This window comes from Chiroxiphia lanceolata, chromosome 6 (assembly GCF_009829145.1).
Source record: "Chiroxiphia lanceolata isolate bChiLan1 chromosome 6, bChiLan1.pri, whole genome shotgun sequence".
Lineage (NCBI taxonomy): Eukaryota > Metazoa > Chordata > Aves > Passeriformes > Pipridae > Chiroxiphia > Chiroxiphia lanceolata.
In genome coordinates this window covers 56,283,583-56,304,033 of record NC_045642.1, presented here as the reverse complement: position 1 = coordinate 56,304,033, position 20,451 = coordinate 56,283,583, and the positions used below count along the sequence as shown (strand labels likewise).

At 41.9% G+C, this 20,451-nt stretch overlaps 1 protein-coding gene across 1 annotated transcript; it reads right to left on the bottom strand.

The window, feature by feature from the left end:
* Positions 1–10,535: 10,535 nt before the first annotated feature.
* C6H14orf180 (chromosome 6 C14orf180 homolog) lies at positions 10,536–19,771 on the bottom strand. Its single transcript, XM_032692293.1, is given in 4 exon segments — positions 10,536–12,397; positions 15,158–15,184; positions 16,989–17,112; positions 19,445–19,771. Coding segments are annotated over 4 exon segments (666 nt in total). The 5' UTR covers positions 19,757–19,771; the 3' UTR covers positions 10,536–12,194.
* Positions 19,772–20,451: the final 680 nt, after the last annotated feature.

Here is a 20,451-nt window from a genome sequence, read left to right as displayed (position 1 = left end):
CTGATCTGGGTACAGACTCTTGCTGTCTCTGCTTTTGCTGTGTATGGACGCAGTGCTGACAAACATGATGCTCCTGCTCTGATTCTGTTTTGAACATAGAGACCTGTGTTCCAGACTTGATATTTAATATTGGACAGTGTTAATGAATTCCATGAAACTGCTATATTATTACAGTGTCTGTCAAAAAACTGTGTATAATTTGGAGGGATGGTGTAGAACTTTTGTGGTTTTGTTTCTTCTTAGATTTTGGCATGACCAGCATTTATTATGACTCCTGAAGTGAAGTGTAGCTAGCAATTGCTGAAGCTTGCATACTAAGAAATTAAGCTGAATAGGTAGTATTAATGCTTCTGCATTTATAAATGTAACTTGGTTCCTAACACTGTATACTATTCTTTTTTGAGTATTAGAATTTATTTGTGATATTTATTTCGTAAAGGGTATGCAAAATTACTGTAAGCATTTGCATTGTAGGTATCTCTATATATCTATACACATAGCAAAGAGTTCAAACAGCTATTTTATGAGTAGTTCAGTGCTGAATGAATCCATTCTCCCCACTTATGGGCAGGAGTTCCAGGGCAGATGAATTTTGCTGTGAAATGGAAAAAGAATTGTTATTTGCACAAAGCTCACTAGTGACTGTGTTGTTGCTTTCAGTTTTGATTGGCCAGTGCTCCAATAAATAAGGTGGATGTTTGATGGTTGAGATGAGAGGTAGATACAAGAATTAAGAAGAGTCACTCAGAGGAGTGTGGGATTTGTATGGCAGAGAAGTAAAGTTGTCCTAGAATTAAGCATTCATCCAAGTCAGCAGAAAACTTAACCAAACAGTTAAGTCTGGATTGAAGAAGATTTTTCTGGGAGTACACTGACACTGTCTGTGACATCTGTGTTTGAGTTGAGACTGAATTTATTGCAACAGAAGTGCAAATCATACACAATTATAGGACCTGGTAAATTGGAAAGAGGGGAGAGAAGATAGGCTTCTACTACATCAGAGCACAAGCCTGGGGTTAGCACAACCATGCAGATTTACTGTTGTCTTCTGGGGACTCTGATGCTTAGCTAAGCACCATCTTAAGCATTTGATTGAAACAGAATTTGATGTCAAAACAAATCCCTGAATTAGTAAGCGTTTTAGGGCATAAAATCTGACATTGTATTTAACTGTCAAAATGTTCTCATAGGTTTAGAAAAAAAGGGCTCCAGAGGCTCTAAGGAGTGAGCCAGCCCTGTGAACATCCCTTATAGCCCCAGCTGGCCACAGCTCTATGTAGAGAGGTCTTGTTTTTCAGCATGATTTCCACCCACAAGGGAATGCAGTTCCTTTGAAGGCTTTACAGAGGTGGCTTTTTTGTAGTTGTGAATTGACATCAGAGGAGGAGTTCATGAAGAGGGAATCACAGATCAAGTTAGTTAACAGCAATTTAAAATTCAGACATCAGGATTGTTGGAGTGCCTTTTTTAGTCATTCAGTCTAATAGACTGGATATTAGAAAAGAATATCTTCACTGAAAGGGTTGTCAAAGTTGGAACAGGCTGTCCAGGAAAACGGTTGAGTCACCATCCCTGGAGGTATTTAAAAGACATGTAAATGTGGCACTTAGTGACGGTTTATTGGTGGCCTTGGCAGTGCTGGATTAGTGGTTGAATTGGATGATTTTAGAGGTCTTTTCCAGCCTAAACAATTCTATGATTCTAATAAGGGACACTCTCTTGGAAGTACCTAAACCCATTGCCAGGGAATGACCTTCCTCTTCATACCCTAAAGAAGAGTTTGGGTCTTGAAAGTTAGCCTGTTTCCTATGCTACCCCAGTTATTTCTCCAGCTAGAGAGTCTCACTTTGATTCAGCAGTGGTGTCTCTTCCCACAAATTACTTCTGTGCATGCCTTAATTCTCATGTGGAACCATGTTGCTGCTTTGTATAATGTATTTTATGTACGTGCCAAACCAGATTTAGGCTGAAGTAACATGTGGGTTGGTACCACTGCTCCTGGTCTTGTCTGAGGTTTTTAAGAACCAGGAGGCAGAAGACAGTGAGTGTCTCCTCATCATCCTTGCTCTGAGGTAGCAGGACTCAAACCTTGTCTCTGGTTCTGAGGCAGATGATGTTGCTCGTAAGTGAGGTTGTCTGAAGCTCATGGTCTCTTCTATCCCTCCCATCTGAAAGCCCTTTTCCTCCTTTCCAATTCCATGAGAAGCAGCTAACACTGGTCCTGGGGTTAGAGTTGCCATGCAAACTGAAAAAAGCTGAGTTTTTGAGTCCCTTGTGCATCTCAGCCTGTTTTCTCCAGCTTTCTTCACTAGGCCAGGTGAGGAGAGGCTGGCACCCAGTTTTCAAGAATCAGTGATGCTTAAAAGCAAAGCTATTTTCGATGGAAGCCCCTGCCTCAGTCAGAAGGCAGAACATGTAGTGAGAAACTCTCTAGCTGACTCAAGGGGAGAAAGGGTATCCTGCAACTCCCTGTTATCGAACCCACTTGGGTTTTTTTATTTGTACTTATTTTTTTGCAACCTCTTATCCTAAAGCTTGGACATTCAGGCCAACCTGGTGATGCCAGGCTGAAAATGTATTAGAATTGTGGTGTAATTTATACACACATACCTGTGCTCTTTCTCACACACTTCTCTCTGTTGTACATTTCTGACCTGTGCTTTTAGTGATCCATTGCCAACCTGCACAGTGTGTGGCTGCAGTAGGAGTTTCTCTTGAGTCGAATGTTGCATTTCTGTGATATTTCAATACCTTCAATTTGCCATCTCCAGAAGCAGGCCTCTGGGAACACTCTAGCAAGAGCCGTGTTCAAAGAACTAGAACCCTGTATGGTGCTTATACTTGCATTTCTTTACTGTCACATGGTGGAAGGGGAAAAAGCTTTGTGACCTTTGCCCGTGTGGCCCCTCCTGCTGCTGTGCTTTGAAAAGATGTGACCTGTTCTGGTGGAGAATGTGCAGTGCAGCTGTTTAGTCACTGTGTTCCCTGTGATGCCAAAAGCACAGTCAATAGGTCTTTATTTTGGCCTGTGAAAATTGCGAGTAACCCAGGGAGAGCTTCACGTACTTGAATACAGCTGGATGCTGCTTTCCAAGGCACCAGGGTGTTGCCACACAATTATTCCGTTGTATCAGATATATTCCCTGGCTACCATCTGTGGTTAATTTCCCCACCAATTCCCTGCCAGCAGTCCACATTGGGCTAGAAAAATCTAAGCTAACAAGTGTCGTATGAGCTTTTAGATCAATGCTGTTTATTACTATTTTTATAATAGAGTAGCAACTGAAGCCATTTTTTTGGAAAAGAATTTCCTCATGAGGGCATGAACGCTCATAACGTCTTATCCTAGTAATTCGTGAGGCATCTCCCAGCTGGGAACTTTCAGTAGGAAACACAAAAATAAGAGCATGATGATTTACTGTAAAAACTGAAAGACGTGCTATGGCAGCGATTATATGGTCTCTTTAAAAAGGGGGTGTTATAATAACCAGTGATGATGGATGACTTAGTGTACAGGCCTTCAATTCAGTATCAGGGAGTGGATGTATGTGTGTTAGTACAATGTACGCAGATAAATGCCAGAAATAATTCCACTGCTCTTCTGTGATGTGCATATAGGTTCTTCTCTTAACTGGCAGCTTAGGCTGGAGTAGTTGTTAGGATTCCTTAACTTTCTACACTTCATTTTACTTACTTAGTACTGGGACTTGTGCAATAATACCTAGGTTATGATACCTAGAAGTGGATGCGATGTGAGCGGAATAGGAAAGCACTGGCCAGTGCACAACCTCCAAAGGGCTGAAATGGGTTTCTAATGAGGGTTTGGAGGTGTTTTAACTCCTCCTCTATATCTGGGTAATGTCCTGATATTAGTCTGGGCTGCCTGTTGGTCCAGCCTCATTTGTCAGCACCTCACACAGCTTAGTCCTTGGGCTGATGGTTGGAGACCATCTCTCAAAAATGGGGGATGTGCATAGGAGTCTCTTCAGGCTGATCTGGGTGCAGAACATGGGGTCACCTTGCTGGGGAAGCGTGAGTCACAGGCCATTGTGTGGGCTTTATTTGGGAAATGGGATTTCTGCACAACTTCGACATTGATCTATGGTGGGTCTCAGAAAATGCAATATCAAATGAGCAAATTTAAAATGGATGCCAGCTGCAAAATGCACACAAACCTGGCATTGGGTGAATGTGACTTTTCTAATTTGCATTCTCCAAAGCCCTCCCAAACATATTGCATGTAAAATCACTTTTACCATTTAAATTATAACTCTAAGGAAATCCAGATAGTAATTTATGCTGGCAACACTTACAGTAATTTATGACACTAATCTGGATTCTGAGAAAACTTTTGTCTTTTCTTCTATGTCAATGGCCTGGGTGTGAATATCCTTGAGCTAATGAGAATCCTGCCTGTGTCTAGATCCTAAATTTGTGCCTCAAACCATTTCCTTTGCTCATGGAAATAGCCCATTTTTATCTCATTGGAATGTTTGCTTTGGAGACCACAAATGTCCCTTCCTTCTGCTCGTCAGTTTGGGAAGAGAGGAAGGTTTTACCTGCAGTGACAAAATGCTCATATAGCTTCATAAGCACAGAAATTATTTTAGAACTAATGCTTTGATGTGCATGGGGTTTTTTTGTCCTCTATAAGAAAGAGGAAAACTATCCTGAGTTGTATTTAGGATGAGATACACACCTAGATGGTTTTTTTAATGTTTGGTTTTTTTTGAAACGACAAAATTCCAGTCAGTAATTTATGAAGGTAACAACTGCACAGAAGACAGCACTTTGATGCTCTCCTGACATAGAAGGGAGCTGCACTCTCACAGAAAACTTAACATTTGCTTCTGAGAGGTTAGTATAGAATTTACTTAATATATTGCAAGTACTACTTATTTCAGTGCAGGCACATAAAGGATACAGTCTTTCCATTCTGTTGTTGGGAAGAGTATTTACATAGCAATGCTTTCTCTTTATTTTGTCCGTGCCAAAGAGTGTAATTGAACTGCTACTGCAAACATAGATTAACTCGAATGTATTCACCTGAGTGCTTCAACTTCTCTACCTCTCATTGCTGCTATAACTGCTTGAACTGTTATTGCACACAACAGTGAAAAGAACTGAATCCATATGAGACTTTAAATCTTATTTCCATAGATAGCTGAAGGATTTAGGATTTAATGCTTATTAGCTTCCTGTCAGATCCTCATTCCCAAAAAAATGGGCATAGGCACCCAAGAGGGGTGGTGTGAATAGCCCTTGGCGTTGGTCAAATGATGATTTTATTTTGGTTTGGGAGCTTTTAATTTTTTTTTTCACTGAAATAAAAAGCCAATAACTGCGATTTGTTAGACATGAAAGGTTATCCTGGATCCCTCTCAAATCCCCCTGTTGGAGCTCTTCTATTTGGCTTGAAATTCCTAAACAACAATGTTTTAGCCTTGTGGTTCTGGTGTTTATCAAGGAGATAAGGTACTTGGCAGCAAGAGCTGCTCACTGAAATAGCTTGAATTGTTTGTATGTGGTGGAAACCCAATGTGAGAAGTTTTTGTTCTCCCTTTCCACTTGACTGTGTTGTAAAGGGAGGGTTGAGACAACCTGCCAGGAGGTGAGAATGATGATTTGCAATTACTGTTGACATCTTGGGTGATTTCTCACACAAGTGAGTAAACAGTCCTGTGACAAAAGTACTCTTAATCTCCTCCTTACTTTCCCCTTGTTTCCCCCAGATTTGAACAAGTTTGACTCCAGTCTGTATACAGGTTCTGAAGGGTATTTATGAATGTGAGAAAAATTGCAGTCTCTGTGGCGAACTTTGTCCGAAAGTAAGACAAACAGTCACGGATTTTCCCTGGTTTTATTCAGGCTCTCTGGTGAGTGACATTAAACCCTTCCCTTTATATAAGCCAGTCCTGATCTGGGACTAAGTTACTCTGGGTGGTCTTCAAGGCTGTTGCCAGTAGTCTCTCAAGGAACCTGGTGGAGTTAGATGAGTACTATGTTAAACTATAGATTTTATAAGGCAAGGAAATGTTTGAAAACTGTCTGTCATGGTATCACACATAACACAGTCCAGAACTCTTCACCCCATCCCTCCTGCAGCAGAGGGAATTATTTTTCCATGTTAACACTGTGACATGAAATAATTTGTGTCTGAAATACAGTACATCTTCCTGCAACACACTGGCTCCAGATTGCATCAGTTAACCACTTTCTGAGTTGTTGCAGCAGTTTTAACTATCATTTTAAAAATAGTGTCCAGCATTTGACTTCACAAGGTGCTGGCAGTGTTCTTACTAAACCACAGTCTTTTAGAGTAGCAAGCAGTCCCTTTGCTAAATGATGCTGAGAAGCTCTGTACTGAACAGAATCCTTGCAGGGGGAGGACCACTGCACTGGGGTCCCCAGCTGGTGCAGACTGACTGTATCAGAGCCATTCTGGTCAAGTATTCTCTGATTAAAACAGCCCAAGCTACACAACTGAGAAATCAATATATTGTGATCTGAAGTACACTCCTGAGAAGTTTTTGAAGGTTATAAACAAAACATGATGAAATGACAACAAATAAGCCCAACAGTTCCACTGACATCTCCTCCCCCTGGATCTTTAATATTCGAGAACATTCCTGCAAACTTCACAGAGGTTTTATTGCTATCAAGCTGATTAGGCCTTATTTCTCACATCTCTTCCTACCAGGGACAAGGACAGCTGAGGCATGCAGGACAGTAGCATCAATCCAAACAGCAACAGGTAGTGAGGAGAACCACTGGTGCATTTCTGTGAGGGATTTTGGCTTTTAGGCTGTGACATGAGGGATCTGAGTGGCAATGCCTGTGCTGGCAGCATTGACATCCATTTCAGCCTTTGCTTGGCCTGCTCAGCCCCTACCTGCTCGTGTGGCTTCACAAACTGCAGAGCATCCCCTTGAGGCACTTGCTAACCTAAAGTTAGCTTCTGGAGAGAGCCACCTGTGCCAGCCGTGCATGTATCTGGTGTAAAGGTGCTGACAGTGTCACCTGATTTGGAGGGGCTTCTTTGGAAAGCTCTTCTTTCCATGTTGGCAGATGTAGACGCACTACAATTGGCCCTTTGCCCTGTGTAGCTCATGACTTGTGTGGGGAAGGAAACACTGTTCCCAAATAGCTGTAGACTTGCCATTTTTGAAGTAGCTCATTAGCAGCCATTGTTTTAAAAGTTTCAGGTTTTTTGTGTGGTACCACCTGCAAAGATCTGAAGCAGATGTTTCTTGCTTGTGAGTCAATGCAGAGCCTGAAAGCATTTCAGCCCCTGAAATGTATGTCCTGTGATGTGTGTATTCATGAGCTACTGTCTCATCTTATAGCCGTGTGGGAAAAAGCTTTCTAAGAGTCTAGATGAGCTATTTTGTTATGCTGCCAAAGAGATCCCTGAATAATGGGCATTTGGGGGAGAAAACTGAAAGCTTTTTCATGATTTGTTTAACCACTGAAAGCAGCAGAGGGGCAGATCCCTTGATGGTGTATATAGATTAGCCTGTAAGCAGCCATACCAGTCCACACAAACTGAGGGTAAAGCCTTGCCTGTTTTGAATATTCTCTCTCCTGATTTGTACCCTTTGAAGTGTAATGACTGCTGATCAGGAGCTTTAATTGCATGTATTTGACAAAACCAGAAAGGGAGTGAGGTTTATTATTGTTTTGATACAGCCTCCAAAGGGAAATTTTTACTAGCATTTTAATACAGCCCTTTGTAAACACCTAGCTGAGTCCAATCCTTCTGCTAGTGGAGTCACTGACAGTTTCCTTTGGCTTTAGTAGGAGCTGGACTGGGTTCAGTGTAAGTGACACACTCTAGCATTACTGAAAATGAGCTAATGTGTTTTATATATTGATGCTTTTTGCTGGACAGTGCATTGGCTTTTTATGATTTGGTGATATATAAAAATAAATTATTTGAAAATTCAATATTTCTGTGCCTGTTCTTTGAAGGTGAATTTAAATTGTTACAGTGTAAGATAAAAAATAGTTCTGAAAGTCAGTGGCAGCATCTTAGTTCATTTACTCATTCCCCAGCATCTCCATGCCACAGCTTGTGTAGTCAAGGATTATGCCCAACAATCCTAAGCTGCCTGAGCCCTTTTTGTACTGCATTCCTGCAGTGAACCCTAATGCCAGAGGAGGCAAGGAGAAGATAGTCCTGTGTCAGCATGCAGCTGAAAGGCAGATTGTTAGCAAATATAAAGGGGGACCACAGGCTGCATGAGCAGGCTGATTTTCTAAATACCAGCTGTTTAATTTTCTTCATGTAGCATCAGTCTTTCTCTTCAGAGGTGGACCTAAAGGTTCCCAACAGCTATCCTGGAGCAAGGAATTAATAATAAACAAGTCCACACTATTATCTTAGAGGCTCCTGAGTTATTGCTTGAGGGCTGCTGGTAACACCCTTTTTATAGTCACAAGCTGCCAGCCCTTCTTCTTGCTTCAAAGTGGCAAAAGGCAGAAATGACAATTACAATTGCTGCTATGGGCTTCTCCTGCTCCATTAACTTGTTTTCAGACTGTCAGGGTTAGACAGATGAAGGGAGGGAGGGGGACTAGAAGCAGTCTTTGGGACTACGTTTTACCAGCACTAATGCTGAGTGCATCAAAAGGTTAATGTAAAAACATCTAGTGTCATCTCACTATGTCCTTTTCTATCTCCTCTAATCATATGGGTATGGATACACCTGCTAGTTCGATCAGGTGCTGTTGATGTGGTGGCCCTGCCTGAAGAGGGTGTTGGCAGCTGCCCTCCATCCGTTCACACTGCAGGAATGTACTGAACACTGTCAAAACAACACTTACCCTTCTGCTGTGGTCTGCTGATTTCTGTTGTGCATTAACTACATGCCCACTGCATAAGGGATATTAGGCAGCACTTCTACCCTTAGGCCCTGCCATTAGTCCATTGTCATTCACATTCAGACTTTGTACTCTCCTCTGGCTCTTTGACTCCTGCCACCCCAGACATTACTCCTGGGAAGCCCACATCTACCCACTGTCTGCTTCAAAAATTGCTGCAAGAGTCCTGTCCTGCATCACTTCCTCTTTCAGGCCTTTATATCTAAAACATGACCATTTCCAAGCTGGATTAAATAGTTGCTCAGAGGTGGTTAGCTGCAGGATTCTTGTCTTCTAAGGCAATTCACCAAGCTGGCACCAGCACGAATTCAGGTGAGCATCTCTACCACTTACAATAAATTTTGTACTCCCTCTCCTTTTTATCTCTTTTGGGAAATTCTCAGGAGTTGTACTGAAGGGAAATATTACCCAGCATGGCCAGCAAGGGGATTATTACCCAATACAGCTCATTTTTTGTAACTTTAGGGTTCCAAACTTACAAAGGTATCACACAGAAAAACACCATTGAACACGAAGAAATCAGATCTAGTTCACAGCAGTGAGGATAAAGCTGTGATGAATAAAGAACTGAATGAAGGGGCAGAGAGGGAAAACGGGTGGGTGTGTGTGTAGAGGGGTGTTTAAGCAGGATGAGTGAATGGGAAAAAGGCTTCAGTGTGAGAAGGAAATAAAACAGGTAAGTCCACAGTGAAACTGTGCAGCAGTAAACAAATACAGGCCTGGGAGCTGGAATTTTTCCTCCTATTCCCAGACTTGTTATTGACCTACTTCATTCACTCCCACAGATGCATTGGCTTTCTTAGCTTCAGTTTCTTCACCTGTGAAATGCCATCACTCTCCCTGGAATGTAATTTAGCTTTTATTTATTTCAAATCTTCTGGCTTTGAGGCAAATTTAATTTGGCCTTTTGCAGCCTGCAACGTACCTGACCGACCACAGTAAACAATCCTGACCTGGGAGACCTTGTAAAGCCATGATGAGACCTCAACAGATAATTCAAGTGCTGCCTTTGCCCATGCCCAAAACCATCCCAACCAGAACTGACATAAAAGCCAAGAATAGCTGTTCCTCTGCTTAATGTCCCTGACAGCCCAGATGTGATATCTATTCTCACTCACACTGATAAAATTGGGCCCCAGCAAGAGGAACAATGACATTTTCCATTTAAAGCAGATCCAGTGGAAAGGTGGTCCTATGCCCATCTCCTGGGGAACTGTGCAGGAAGGTGGGCACAGATATGATCTTCACACCACCTCCACGTTTTTCCTCACAGTCCTGAAAAACCATCAGCTTTTTCAAAGTTACTGAAACCAGGTTGCTAACATACTGGAAGGGTTCACTCTACTGCTCTTGTTCTTGTCAGCTCAACCTTTGCATTTTTGCTGCAATGTGCCATGGCTTGGAGTGAGGGAACTGTCCCTTCCAACAGGCTCCTGTTGGGAAGGGCCTAATTGCTACATGCTGGGAGGACATGTCAGTCCAGAGCCAAAAAGGAACACCACTGGTTTGCCAAAGAGTTTCAACATGACCATGAAAAAGATCATAAACATTAAAAGATGCAAACAGAAGTTGCAATGACCCCCTCGCCCTGTGCAGGTCCCAATCTAAACCTTTTCATCAGAGATTCACCAGCACACAAGTTTAAAACCTTTCTTTTTTATTACCTAAACAGCAGTGCTGAGACAGTGGAGAGGGGAGGGAAGCAGTGTGAAACTTACCCTCTGAGCTGGGGTACCTGAGTGGTTTGCACACAGAGCCCCTGAGCCAAATACTCCTCCTGCAGCAACCTCTGCTTCGCAGACCGGCACATGTCAAATGCAATGCCTGTGGCTTTGACAGCTTAGGAGGAGCATGAGAACAGCCACTGAAGTCACTTCTTTCTATCCTGGGCAGCAATTTTTTTGACTTCTTCTCAATCAAGTTGCTGCCTACTCTCCTCTTGAGAGAAGGCTGCATATTGCATTTCTGTTTATCATCTCCTGGTTAAAGTCCTTGGGCTGTTTGGGAGAAGATTGCTAGGGCAGAGGTATGGCCCTCTTAAAAAATTCTATTAAAAATAAAGCACCATTTTTTTCTTTTTGGTGGTTGTCTTGGCAGGGGAATTCCAGCCAAGGTCTTGCAGGCATCACTTTTAATCTTCTCTGCAATGTTTTCTTTCCCCCTTTTTTTCCTGCTTCCTTTTCTTCAGCTTTTACAGGTTCTGATGTCAATTTTATCATACCAAATAACTCCAAGCACATATCAGGTACTACTTGTGAAGAATCTAAGGCCTAAAAAGCTGTTTGTGCTGGTTCTTTGAAGCTCACAAGCTTGCACTAATTTGCTCTCCTCTCAGATACCCAAAGAACCATTTCACGTGATCTCCATTAATAGGATTCTCTTCAGAGACCTGCATAGTAGGGGGGGCAATGGAGGGGTAAAGGGACTTGGCCTCCCACTCCTTCATAACCAGTCCATATTGCCGTGATATAAGGCCCTAAATACCAAGGCATAAAAAGTATAACCTCTGGCTGAATACAAGCATTATCATAAATCTTTTAAGTCAGCTCGTAGAGTTTATGGACTGAATCAAACCCAGAGGATTAAACTACCGATCTGATGATTAGCCTGAGTTTCAATGCTGCTATTTTTTATGTTAGGCAAATAAACTATTTTCTGTTTAAATGAGTTTTCGTGTTGTTTTTCACTCCTGGGAGTTAAGTGAATCAGTAAGAAACAGCTTTTGCCCATGGAGTAAAAAAAAAAAATGCATGAAGGGAAACGAGAAAGCCATTTGCTGGGATTTTACTAATAAACATTTCAGGTGTATAAATATAGCAGCTTTTCAACCCTTTGGCCACCAGAGAAGTGTTGGTGGAATAGTTCTGCTTTATTTTAACTTTTGCAGAATAGCTCTTAGGAGACTTAAGGAGAAAGGTAATTTGATATCTAAAGCATTGACCTGAGACTCAGGAGACTTTTCTTCAGAGCTTGCTGCTGCCTGCACAGATCAATCTGTTTCTCTCTCTACTTTTGCTCCTCATATCAGCAGTTCATAAACTATGGGGGACAAAACTGAGATACTTGTTTGCTGTTCAGGGTGATGGAGCATGAGTTTGGTGAGAACTCAAGGCACTAGTAATGACTGTTCATTGATGTGGAAAAACAAACAAAGAAGAAAAAAGGAGAAGTGGCTGCTGGATGATGCACAACAGGGGTGATTTTCTTGCTCTTTGGGGTGGATGATCATGTGTTCTTTGCATGTGGCTGGAGTAAACTGGGAGTTTTGCACTGACTCATGCTGCTTAACAGTGTAAGGCTGAAGGACATTGCTACTGCTTCACAAACCAAGTCCAACATCTCTGAGCAACGTGTCTTATATGAAGAAAGAAGATAACAAGTCGGGATTGAAATTCCTCCAGGACTTTGACATCTTGCTTCATGCTGGTGTAGTAGAGACTCACAGCAAGGATCAGCACTGCACAAAATGAGAGCCACAGGAGCACAGGCAATCCAGATGATGACCTGTCATCTACTGAATGGTGATGAGGAGAAAAAAAAGAAAGCAGCGTTATTTTACTGTCATCTTAAACACTTTCCAAATTTGGTCCCCTGCTGATGCATTTGTACCAGTTTTCTGGGAACAGCAGGGTACACAGGGCTCTGGTTGTGAGTACTTCCATACACATCAGTTAAGCAATAGTGAGTCACACCTCCTGATGGAGGGTGGTGACTATAAAATATATCATCTAATGGAGCATTTAAAGGGTTTAATTACATACAATAGGAAGAGGATTACCATAGTTAATGTGTGATCTCAAGTAGCCCTCCAGCAATTAGTTTTTATACTTTTACACTAAATTTTAAGTTGAATACTAAGAGAATATGAAGCTACTTCATCCAATATTTAATGATCACAAATGCTCCATAAAAGAGACAAGATGTAGATTTCCATCCTTTTCCCTGGTAACTCAGCTTGTTTGGGACTCCTGCTAATTATGGTAAGAACTGAAACAAGGCTCCATTAACCAAGGGGTTAGAAAATGTTTAGAAAGCTCTGGCAGTTTTAACCACTCTCTAAGTGCTACGTGTGCTAATTACACTGGAACATCCTCTGCACTTGCTCTAAGGCAGGAACAACCTGTAAACATTTTTCTTGTCTTCAAAATACAGTTCAAGTTTGTTTAAAGCACCCTGGGTCAGGCACAGCGCACATGTGGAAATCAGAGGGCTACATTTAGCTTGCTGACATCTGTGCCCCAATCCTTGCACGTGTTTATCCATCCGTGTGCCTCGGGGATCCAGTTTGATTCAGATCTGGCTGCTCTGTTTGACTTCATGGCCATTCCACAGTCTGTACTATTTTATAAAGCACTTAGAGTGTTAAACATACAGTATAAAGCCAAATTCATGCCTGAATAAAACCCATAGTGTGCAGCTATTTTCCTGCCATATGCACATAATCAATAAGGAGATAAAAATGTGGAGTGTATTATTATGGGTAAAGGGCCAACATTAGCTGTAACATATTTAAATTAGCTTCTACTCCGAGCCCTGGAATACACACCAGTCAATTAAACTGTCATACAGATGTACAGAGAGGAAGGTAAAAGTCATAAAACCAAGCAGAAAACACATAATAATGTATCAAAAAGTGCATGGGGAAAAGGTAAAATGTTAATAGGCAGTCATTTTACAGCTAACCAGAAACCAAATCAATGTCCCATAATAGATCTGAGTGAATTATTTGCAGCAAATAATTTATTCATTTAAATTTAGCCCTTCTTTCTGTTTGCAAATTATCCATGAGCAGAATTCCGTTTTTATAAATTTGTTTATTTGGCATTATTCTATGAATGGTTGATATGAAGGTGTTTAGCCAGGGAATTGCTCACCACTTTCTGCATTTGCAGAGATTTGTGAGCTGGAAGTTGGTATTTCCCTTGTGTGATTTCTCACACCACAGGCTACAGTTCTCCACTGGGTGCCCACCTGCCCTTCACAGTGAGGGACTTGGCTGATGAGCACACATGGGAGCAGAGAAACCTTTCTGTGAAAGCTGAACAGCTTTTCACATCAGCCCTTTTCTGTGAATTTCTTATAACCTTTTTCAACCTTGCAAAAGTTATTTCTGGGTGACCTCAAATGCAAACTTGAGTTTTCCAATCTGCAAAATTAGGACGTATATTCAGTCCATGAACAGAAAAAAAAGTAATGCGCAAAAATAATTTCACTCACAGAATAGAGATAAGCTATGCCCACAACAGCTTCAGCACATCACTACAGTTATGTACTGAAATTTAAGTTTGTTTTTCTAGATTACAAGTAGAAATTTAATGCTTAAATTTGTTAGTTAAATTGCTTGTTGGAAGAGCATGCACAGCCACAGGCGTGTGCCCAGTCTTATGGCAACTCATCTGAGAAAAGCACTGGACCCAGACACAGGAAGTTTTGTTTCAGTTTCTGCCTTGGACACACATTTCCACTGTCCCCTGAAGAATATTTGATCTTTGCTTTTCCACCTGTCTCTCTCCTGCCTACAGCACCTCCTTTCTAGCCCAATGACTGCCTTAGCTGATGCTTCCATTGTCATGAGCACACAAACCCTTTTCCTGGACAACAGCAATAGCTAGGGGATATAGGGACATCTGTCTGGGAGGCTTTTTGGCCTCCCAACACTATGGGTCTGTGTGTGTATATATACATGTATATATATGTACTCCTCTCCTCTCACTGCATTGCATACAGCAGGGGCTGGATTTTGGCCAGGGCCTCTAGAAATGATCACCATCATAAGAAATCCAGATACACACATTTGCTTCAGGATCTGTAAGGCTGCCTGGCCTCGAACAAAAAAAAAATAGAAAAAACACATTATTTTTATTATTTCTACCCTGCTGCCAGCATATAAATGAATTGTCTCTTCCTCACACACAAGACTCAGCAGGGAGAACTATTGTTTCGCTTGGGGTGCTTTCCTTGCATATCTTAGTGAAAAACCTGTACCTATTCTATTGCCATAAAATATATTAATTATATTTAAATTAAAAATAGCTTCAGGGATTTCATTTTTGTTTCCACTATTTGTCTCACTAGACGTCTTGTTTAAAATTGCACCAGACCTCATCAGCACCTTGTGCTGCTTATGCAGAGAAGAAAAAGCAACAACCACTGACAGCACGAAATGCTGTGTACACGGAGGGTGTATTTGCACAGTGCATCCCAGCAGCCACAAAAGCAAACTCAGGTTAATGCTATGGATGGCTCACAGTTATAATGTGAAAATTCAACTTACCCACTACGTAGTCACAGCAGGAAACGGCTAGAAAACAGAATGAAAATGTTCTTACACGCCTGGAAAGGTCTCCTGGTAGCAGGTGAACATAAAAGCAAGCACCAAGTGGTGTCTCTGAAATTGCCTGTCACTTTATAGATGCTGAGCCTCCTCTTACAACACTTTTGGCTCTGGATGAGGATCTATCCCCTTCATGCAAACATGCAGATGTAGGTGCACTTCAGGAAAGCGAGGAAAAATTATTGTATGGAAGAGTTCAGAGGCAGAGTTTACTGCTGTTGCAGGGCAGTCAGTAATCAGCTCCTGCAAAGAAAACCTGCCTATTCCAAGTAATTTTTAGAAAGGAAAGGAGATAGACCAGAAGTATGAAAGTTAAGTAGGCAAGGCCCACTCTCAGATTACTTTCATCCAACAATATCCTGAAAATCCCTCTGCTTGGTAGCCGGGGCCCAGACACAATCCAGGATGAAAACACCATAGAATGGAAAATTTTCACTGGTACCAGAAATGTTCATCTTACCAGCCTTAATGTTAATAATGTGTGGACAAACAGTAAATAATTTAAATCACAGAATACTAATTATGGGTTAGAACGTTTCTCATGTCTTCATGGAAATGAATCAGAGTCTTCTCCATCCTTGCAGCTCCCTGGAGTTCCAGCATGGCTGTGCTGAAATCAGAGCCGGTGGGAGACCAACCTGGTCCCCCTGGGCCGGACTGACTGCAGGATCACCAGCACGGATGGGGGGCAGGGACCCTGGCAGAGAGCTCAGGGAGTTATTAACTCCCATCAAAATCCTCTTGAGCAGTCAGATGAGCTTGGGCGAATTTAGGGCTGACTCACTGAGTGTTTCCAGGAGTTCAGTTTTGATGGGAAAGCCCAGGCCATGGCAACAACCTTATCAAGAAATAGCTTTCCCCTCCTGCGTCAGGAGGCATCCCAAACAATGTGTTGCCAAACAAATGAGAGGTCTGTTTACAGACACATCAGCAGATGCCAAGTCTTGTTTTCAGAAGCTGTAGCAGTCCAAACAGGTGGCTGGAATATAAATGTTACCATTCTGTCACCTGTGTTTTTACTGACTGATGTATCAAACCCATACAATTTTAGTTCTCTACCAATAAATACAATTTTCTTACTTGGGTCAAATTGGGGAGAGTCAGAATGTAACGAAAATAGTTCTTTTTTGGCATTGCACATAGCATATGCAGAAGTGCAAATTGGATCATTGTGCCAGACCTCTGCTTATGGTCACTCCCAGCTAACCTATCTGTAAGCTGCTATTTTGGCTCATGACTGAAATGACCAGAGGTTTTGTTGGCTGTGTCATTCCTTGGGTGCCTTCACTGGCAGAAATTATTACATCCTGGCTGCTAGGCTTAGACCTCTGCTATTGTATTCTGTGGCATGCATGCTGCTCCAAACCATGAAAGGGCTGGCTCCTGCCTTCGTGTTACATCCTAGGTACCCAGAATGACATAAACATGCTTAAAATTTGTCTGAGATCCTTTTTATGAGTGGATACATTGTTCTGGGGTAGCCCTGGGGCTCAGCCAAACCCATGGTCTACAATGATCCCTGTGGGGGTTGACTCAGGAGACCACTGTGAGAACAGCTGAGGGTGCAGGAGCCTGTCTCCTCCCAGGGCGGGCAGGCAAATAAACCAGATACAATTCTGCAGAGCACAGAGCAAAAACTGTACATCCTCTGCTCCATGCGGAGCTGAAAATCACAAATAACATTATCAGAGGAGGAAGCTGATGTGGACAGACAGGGTGGATGTTAAAAGCTAGAAAAGTCATGCCAAAAGGCTTAATAGCTTGCGCATACCATGTTCAATGACTTCTGGCTCACGAAATCGAACCCTTCTCTCTACTTTCCGCTTTTCCCCCACAGCTTGGTCCACAGGTTGCCTTTTCCTCAGTATTGAAGGAGGATAGCTACTGTCATCTGCCTAAAGAGTTGATCAAAACACAAAACACATGGCCATTGAAACAGGGTTAATGTGCCTGGGTGAAGTTCTGAGCTTCTGTGGCTATGTTGTGGCTGTGGGTATGTAACACATCTGCTTGGACATTTATAGTCAGACCACTGTGCTATTTGTGACAAGACAACAGGGATATTCCTTCATTGTCATAGACATTCAGTACTCTAAAACTGTATTCTCAGGGAAAAGGTTAGTTAAAGTAATGGACAGCAAAGTGTTCAGAAAGCATTTCTCTAAATTGCAGTGAACAGTTGCTGAAGGTGGCTGCTCAACAGCCCCGGGGTAGATGGACAAAAATGTGATATGAAATACATGAACCATATCATTCGGAGAACCTTTGAAATGTTCTAAGCTAAGCAGTTCCATTTGGAATGCAGTGCTGCCATTTCAACAACTGGGACTATGCAGCAGACTTGGGTTTGGACACAATCCTGATGGGTACAAAAAGGTAATTTATTTGCACTTCAATATTGCATTTATGTTGTTACTCTGTTTTTAGCTTGGAAGCCACAGTTTTTAACAAGAGAATCATAGTGTTGTGGATTGTTTGAAATTACAAGAAACAGAACTGCAATAACAGCAATAAGTCACTCTTCTGCATAGGAATGCTCCCACAGTCAACTACCCAAAGTGAATCCAGAGTGAATCAACTCCCCAAGGTGAATCTAAAGTGAATCTCCACTATCCTCTGGAAGTGGAGAGCAGACATCAAATTTTCTATTTTTCAAAGACTCAAGTGTGTGGTAGAGATTCTCTGCATTTTATTTTTAAGATTGAAGTCATCTTCTCTAGCCCTTTCTCCCTACTCCCTCTGTTCCTCTGGTAGGTAAAGGATATTATTTCTGAGATGATTTGTTTGTGCCTTCTGCTCACTGTCCCTGCTGTTTTTTTCCCCTTGTGTGTTATTTCCCCACTCAAGGATTGCTCGCTCCTTACTCCATGTTTTTCTTCTTGCTTTAATCTTCCTACTCCTCTATTCTCTACTTGTGTACTTTTTTAGATTCAAATACCCTTGCCTTACCTTTTATTTTGGATGCTTTCCCCAAAGTCACCTTTTCACACATCCACTCCTTGGGCTGCAGGAGCAGGATTAGGTGCCATTAACTACAGTCTGGGGGTGTCAGGCCCCGGAGTAAAGAAGATGAGCACATTTTCTTATGCATCACTCTCTGAATAACCTCAGAAAGGCACATAGCATAGCCAGCTGGAACTGCCATGGAATGAGGAACATCTTCAGCTTGTTACCTCCTCCTGAGAGATGTATAAACCCACCCTTATCACTGATAAGAATGCTTTCTCTGATCTTGGGGTCATAACACCTCTGTCTCATGACCGTGGACAGCGTGTGTTGGAGCTCTGTATTTTTCATTCGGGAGCTCAGAAGCTGGAAGCCCCAGTCAGGGTATGGGAAACCTGGATTCAACTTCTTTCCAAGTCCAAAGAAATACAAATCCACATCTCCTGTACACGAGCCCTCACCATCAGAGCTACAGTATGCATATGGGAGCAGGGAATCTCAGTCTCTGCCACTAAAGCTGTCTTGTTTGGCCTTGAATAATTAAATATTCATTGAGCTAAAGAAGGAAAGAGTGACTTTACAGCCTGGTGTTTGGGTGCTCCCTTGGGGGTGGCAGAAGTCTGCTCCTATCCTTGCTCCAATGAATACTTAATATGTAATACTTAAATATTCATTGGAGCAGTCACTAGGAACAGGGTCTCTCATCTACCAGGTGAGTACCCTAATCACTCTGCTGCAGCCACACACACACACACACTTACTCACATAATGAATATTTGATTATTCTGTGTAAAATTAAACAGGTTTAGGGAGACACAGCCCAGCTCAGGTTAGAGGTGGTTATAGCTTTAGCTATGAGGGCTCTTCCTGTGGCACAACCAAGGAAACTGAACCTTATATTTGAAAAGATTTATAACTCCAAGTGCAGCTTTTGTCCATATGAGCTTTTCCAAATACTTAACAGCGACACCATGTCAGGAGAGAAAAATATTAAACAACTAGCTGGTTGGGTAGCACCTAGCAAAGGGAAACCTTAAAAAGGAAGTAGTTTTACGATATGTACTAGACTTTAATGACTTATGGAAATCAAAGCTACAGAGCGTCAGAAGAAATAATGCATTCTCCCCTCAGACAGAAACCTGGCATTAACATATCCTGACAAGAGCTGGAAACCTACCAAAGTGGGAGTTGGGAAATTATATGACCTTAAAAACAGCCCATTTGTAAAAAGCTTCAGGAGTTGGACACAAGGACTCTATCGCCCATCAAAGGGTTACTTACCGGCAGCTCCTCTGCACTAGGACCAGAAGGTGGGACTGGACATATCTGGGACATGTACTCTGGATGCCACCATGAAGCATCTCACATGAAGCTTTGGAGGGAAACCCACTTGCTCAAGGAAATGAGAAGGAACAGGGAAAAGCACCTGGAGATCCCTCCACAGTGAGGATGGAGCAGGCAGTGCCACCGAGCAGATGGGAGCAGCAACAAATGACAGAGGAGTGGAAAGAAGAGTTTCCACCCTTCATTCCAGTGTTGGTGTGGGAAGGATGACGCTACATGAAATGTGTTCAGTAGCCAAAAATAGCACATAGTGATAGTACTGATTGTGCAGCTGGAAAACAGGGCTTTCCTGGCAACAGGGAAGGGCCTGAATGGAGCAAATCACAAATAAACACCTACGTTGTTTTTTCTTTTTTCTTTTTTCTTTTTTTTTTTTGCATAAATGTGAAATTTAGGCTGGTTTTTTATCATAATTTTTACATTTCTGTGATCATGTCGTTTTCCTTTTCAGAATCCTATCCCAATCTCAAAAATCTTGCAAGTAGAATTGCTTTTATTCCTTCTTCCATTCAAAATATGTGGGTAAAGACACCAGGAAATTATATAGATGTAGTGGCATCACATATATATATCCCTCCAGCACAGTTATGGCCTCACTTTATATGTTTTTCAAATTAAATCCATTATTATAGCAATAAAGTGGGATTTTAACATTTTACATTTCTACAATTATCATAATAAAATTATTGATGGGAAAAGAGATGATTTACTGTTCGAGAGGCTTTAACAGCCCCTTGTCAAATGCTGAAGGTTGGTCATCATCAAATATACAATTTTTAGTCAGAAATACCTGCCATGACTGCTGAAATATGGTGGTTTACTGCCCCTGCAAGCACAAGCTTGTGCTTTTTTTGTTGTTTGTTTCCTGGAGCTATTTATTTGATGTGGCATGTCTAAAATACTATGGTGTTTGGTTTTTTTCCAGGTGGTTGGATAGATTCTCC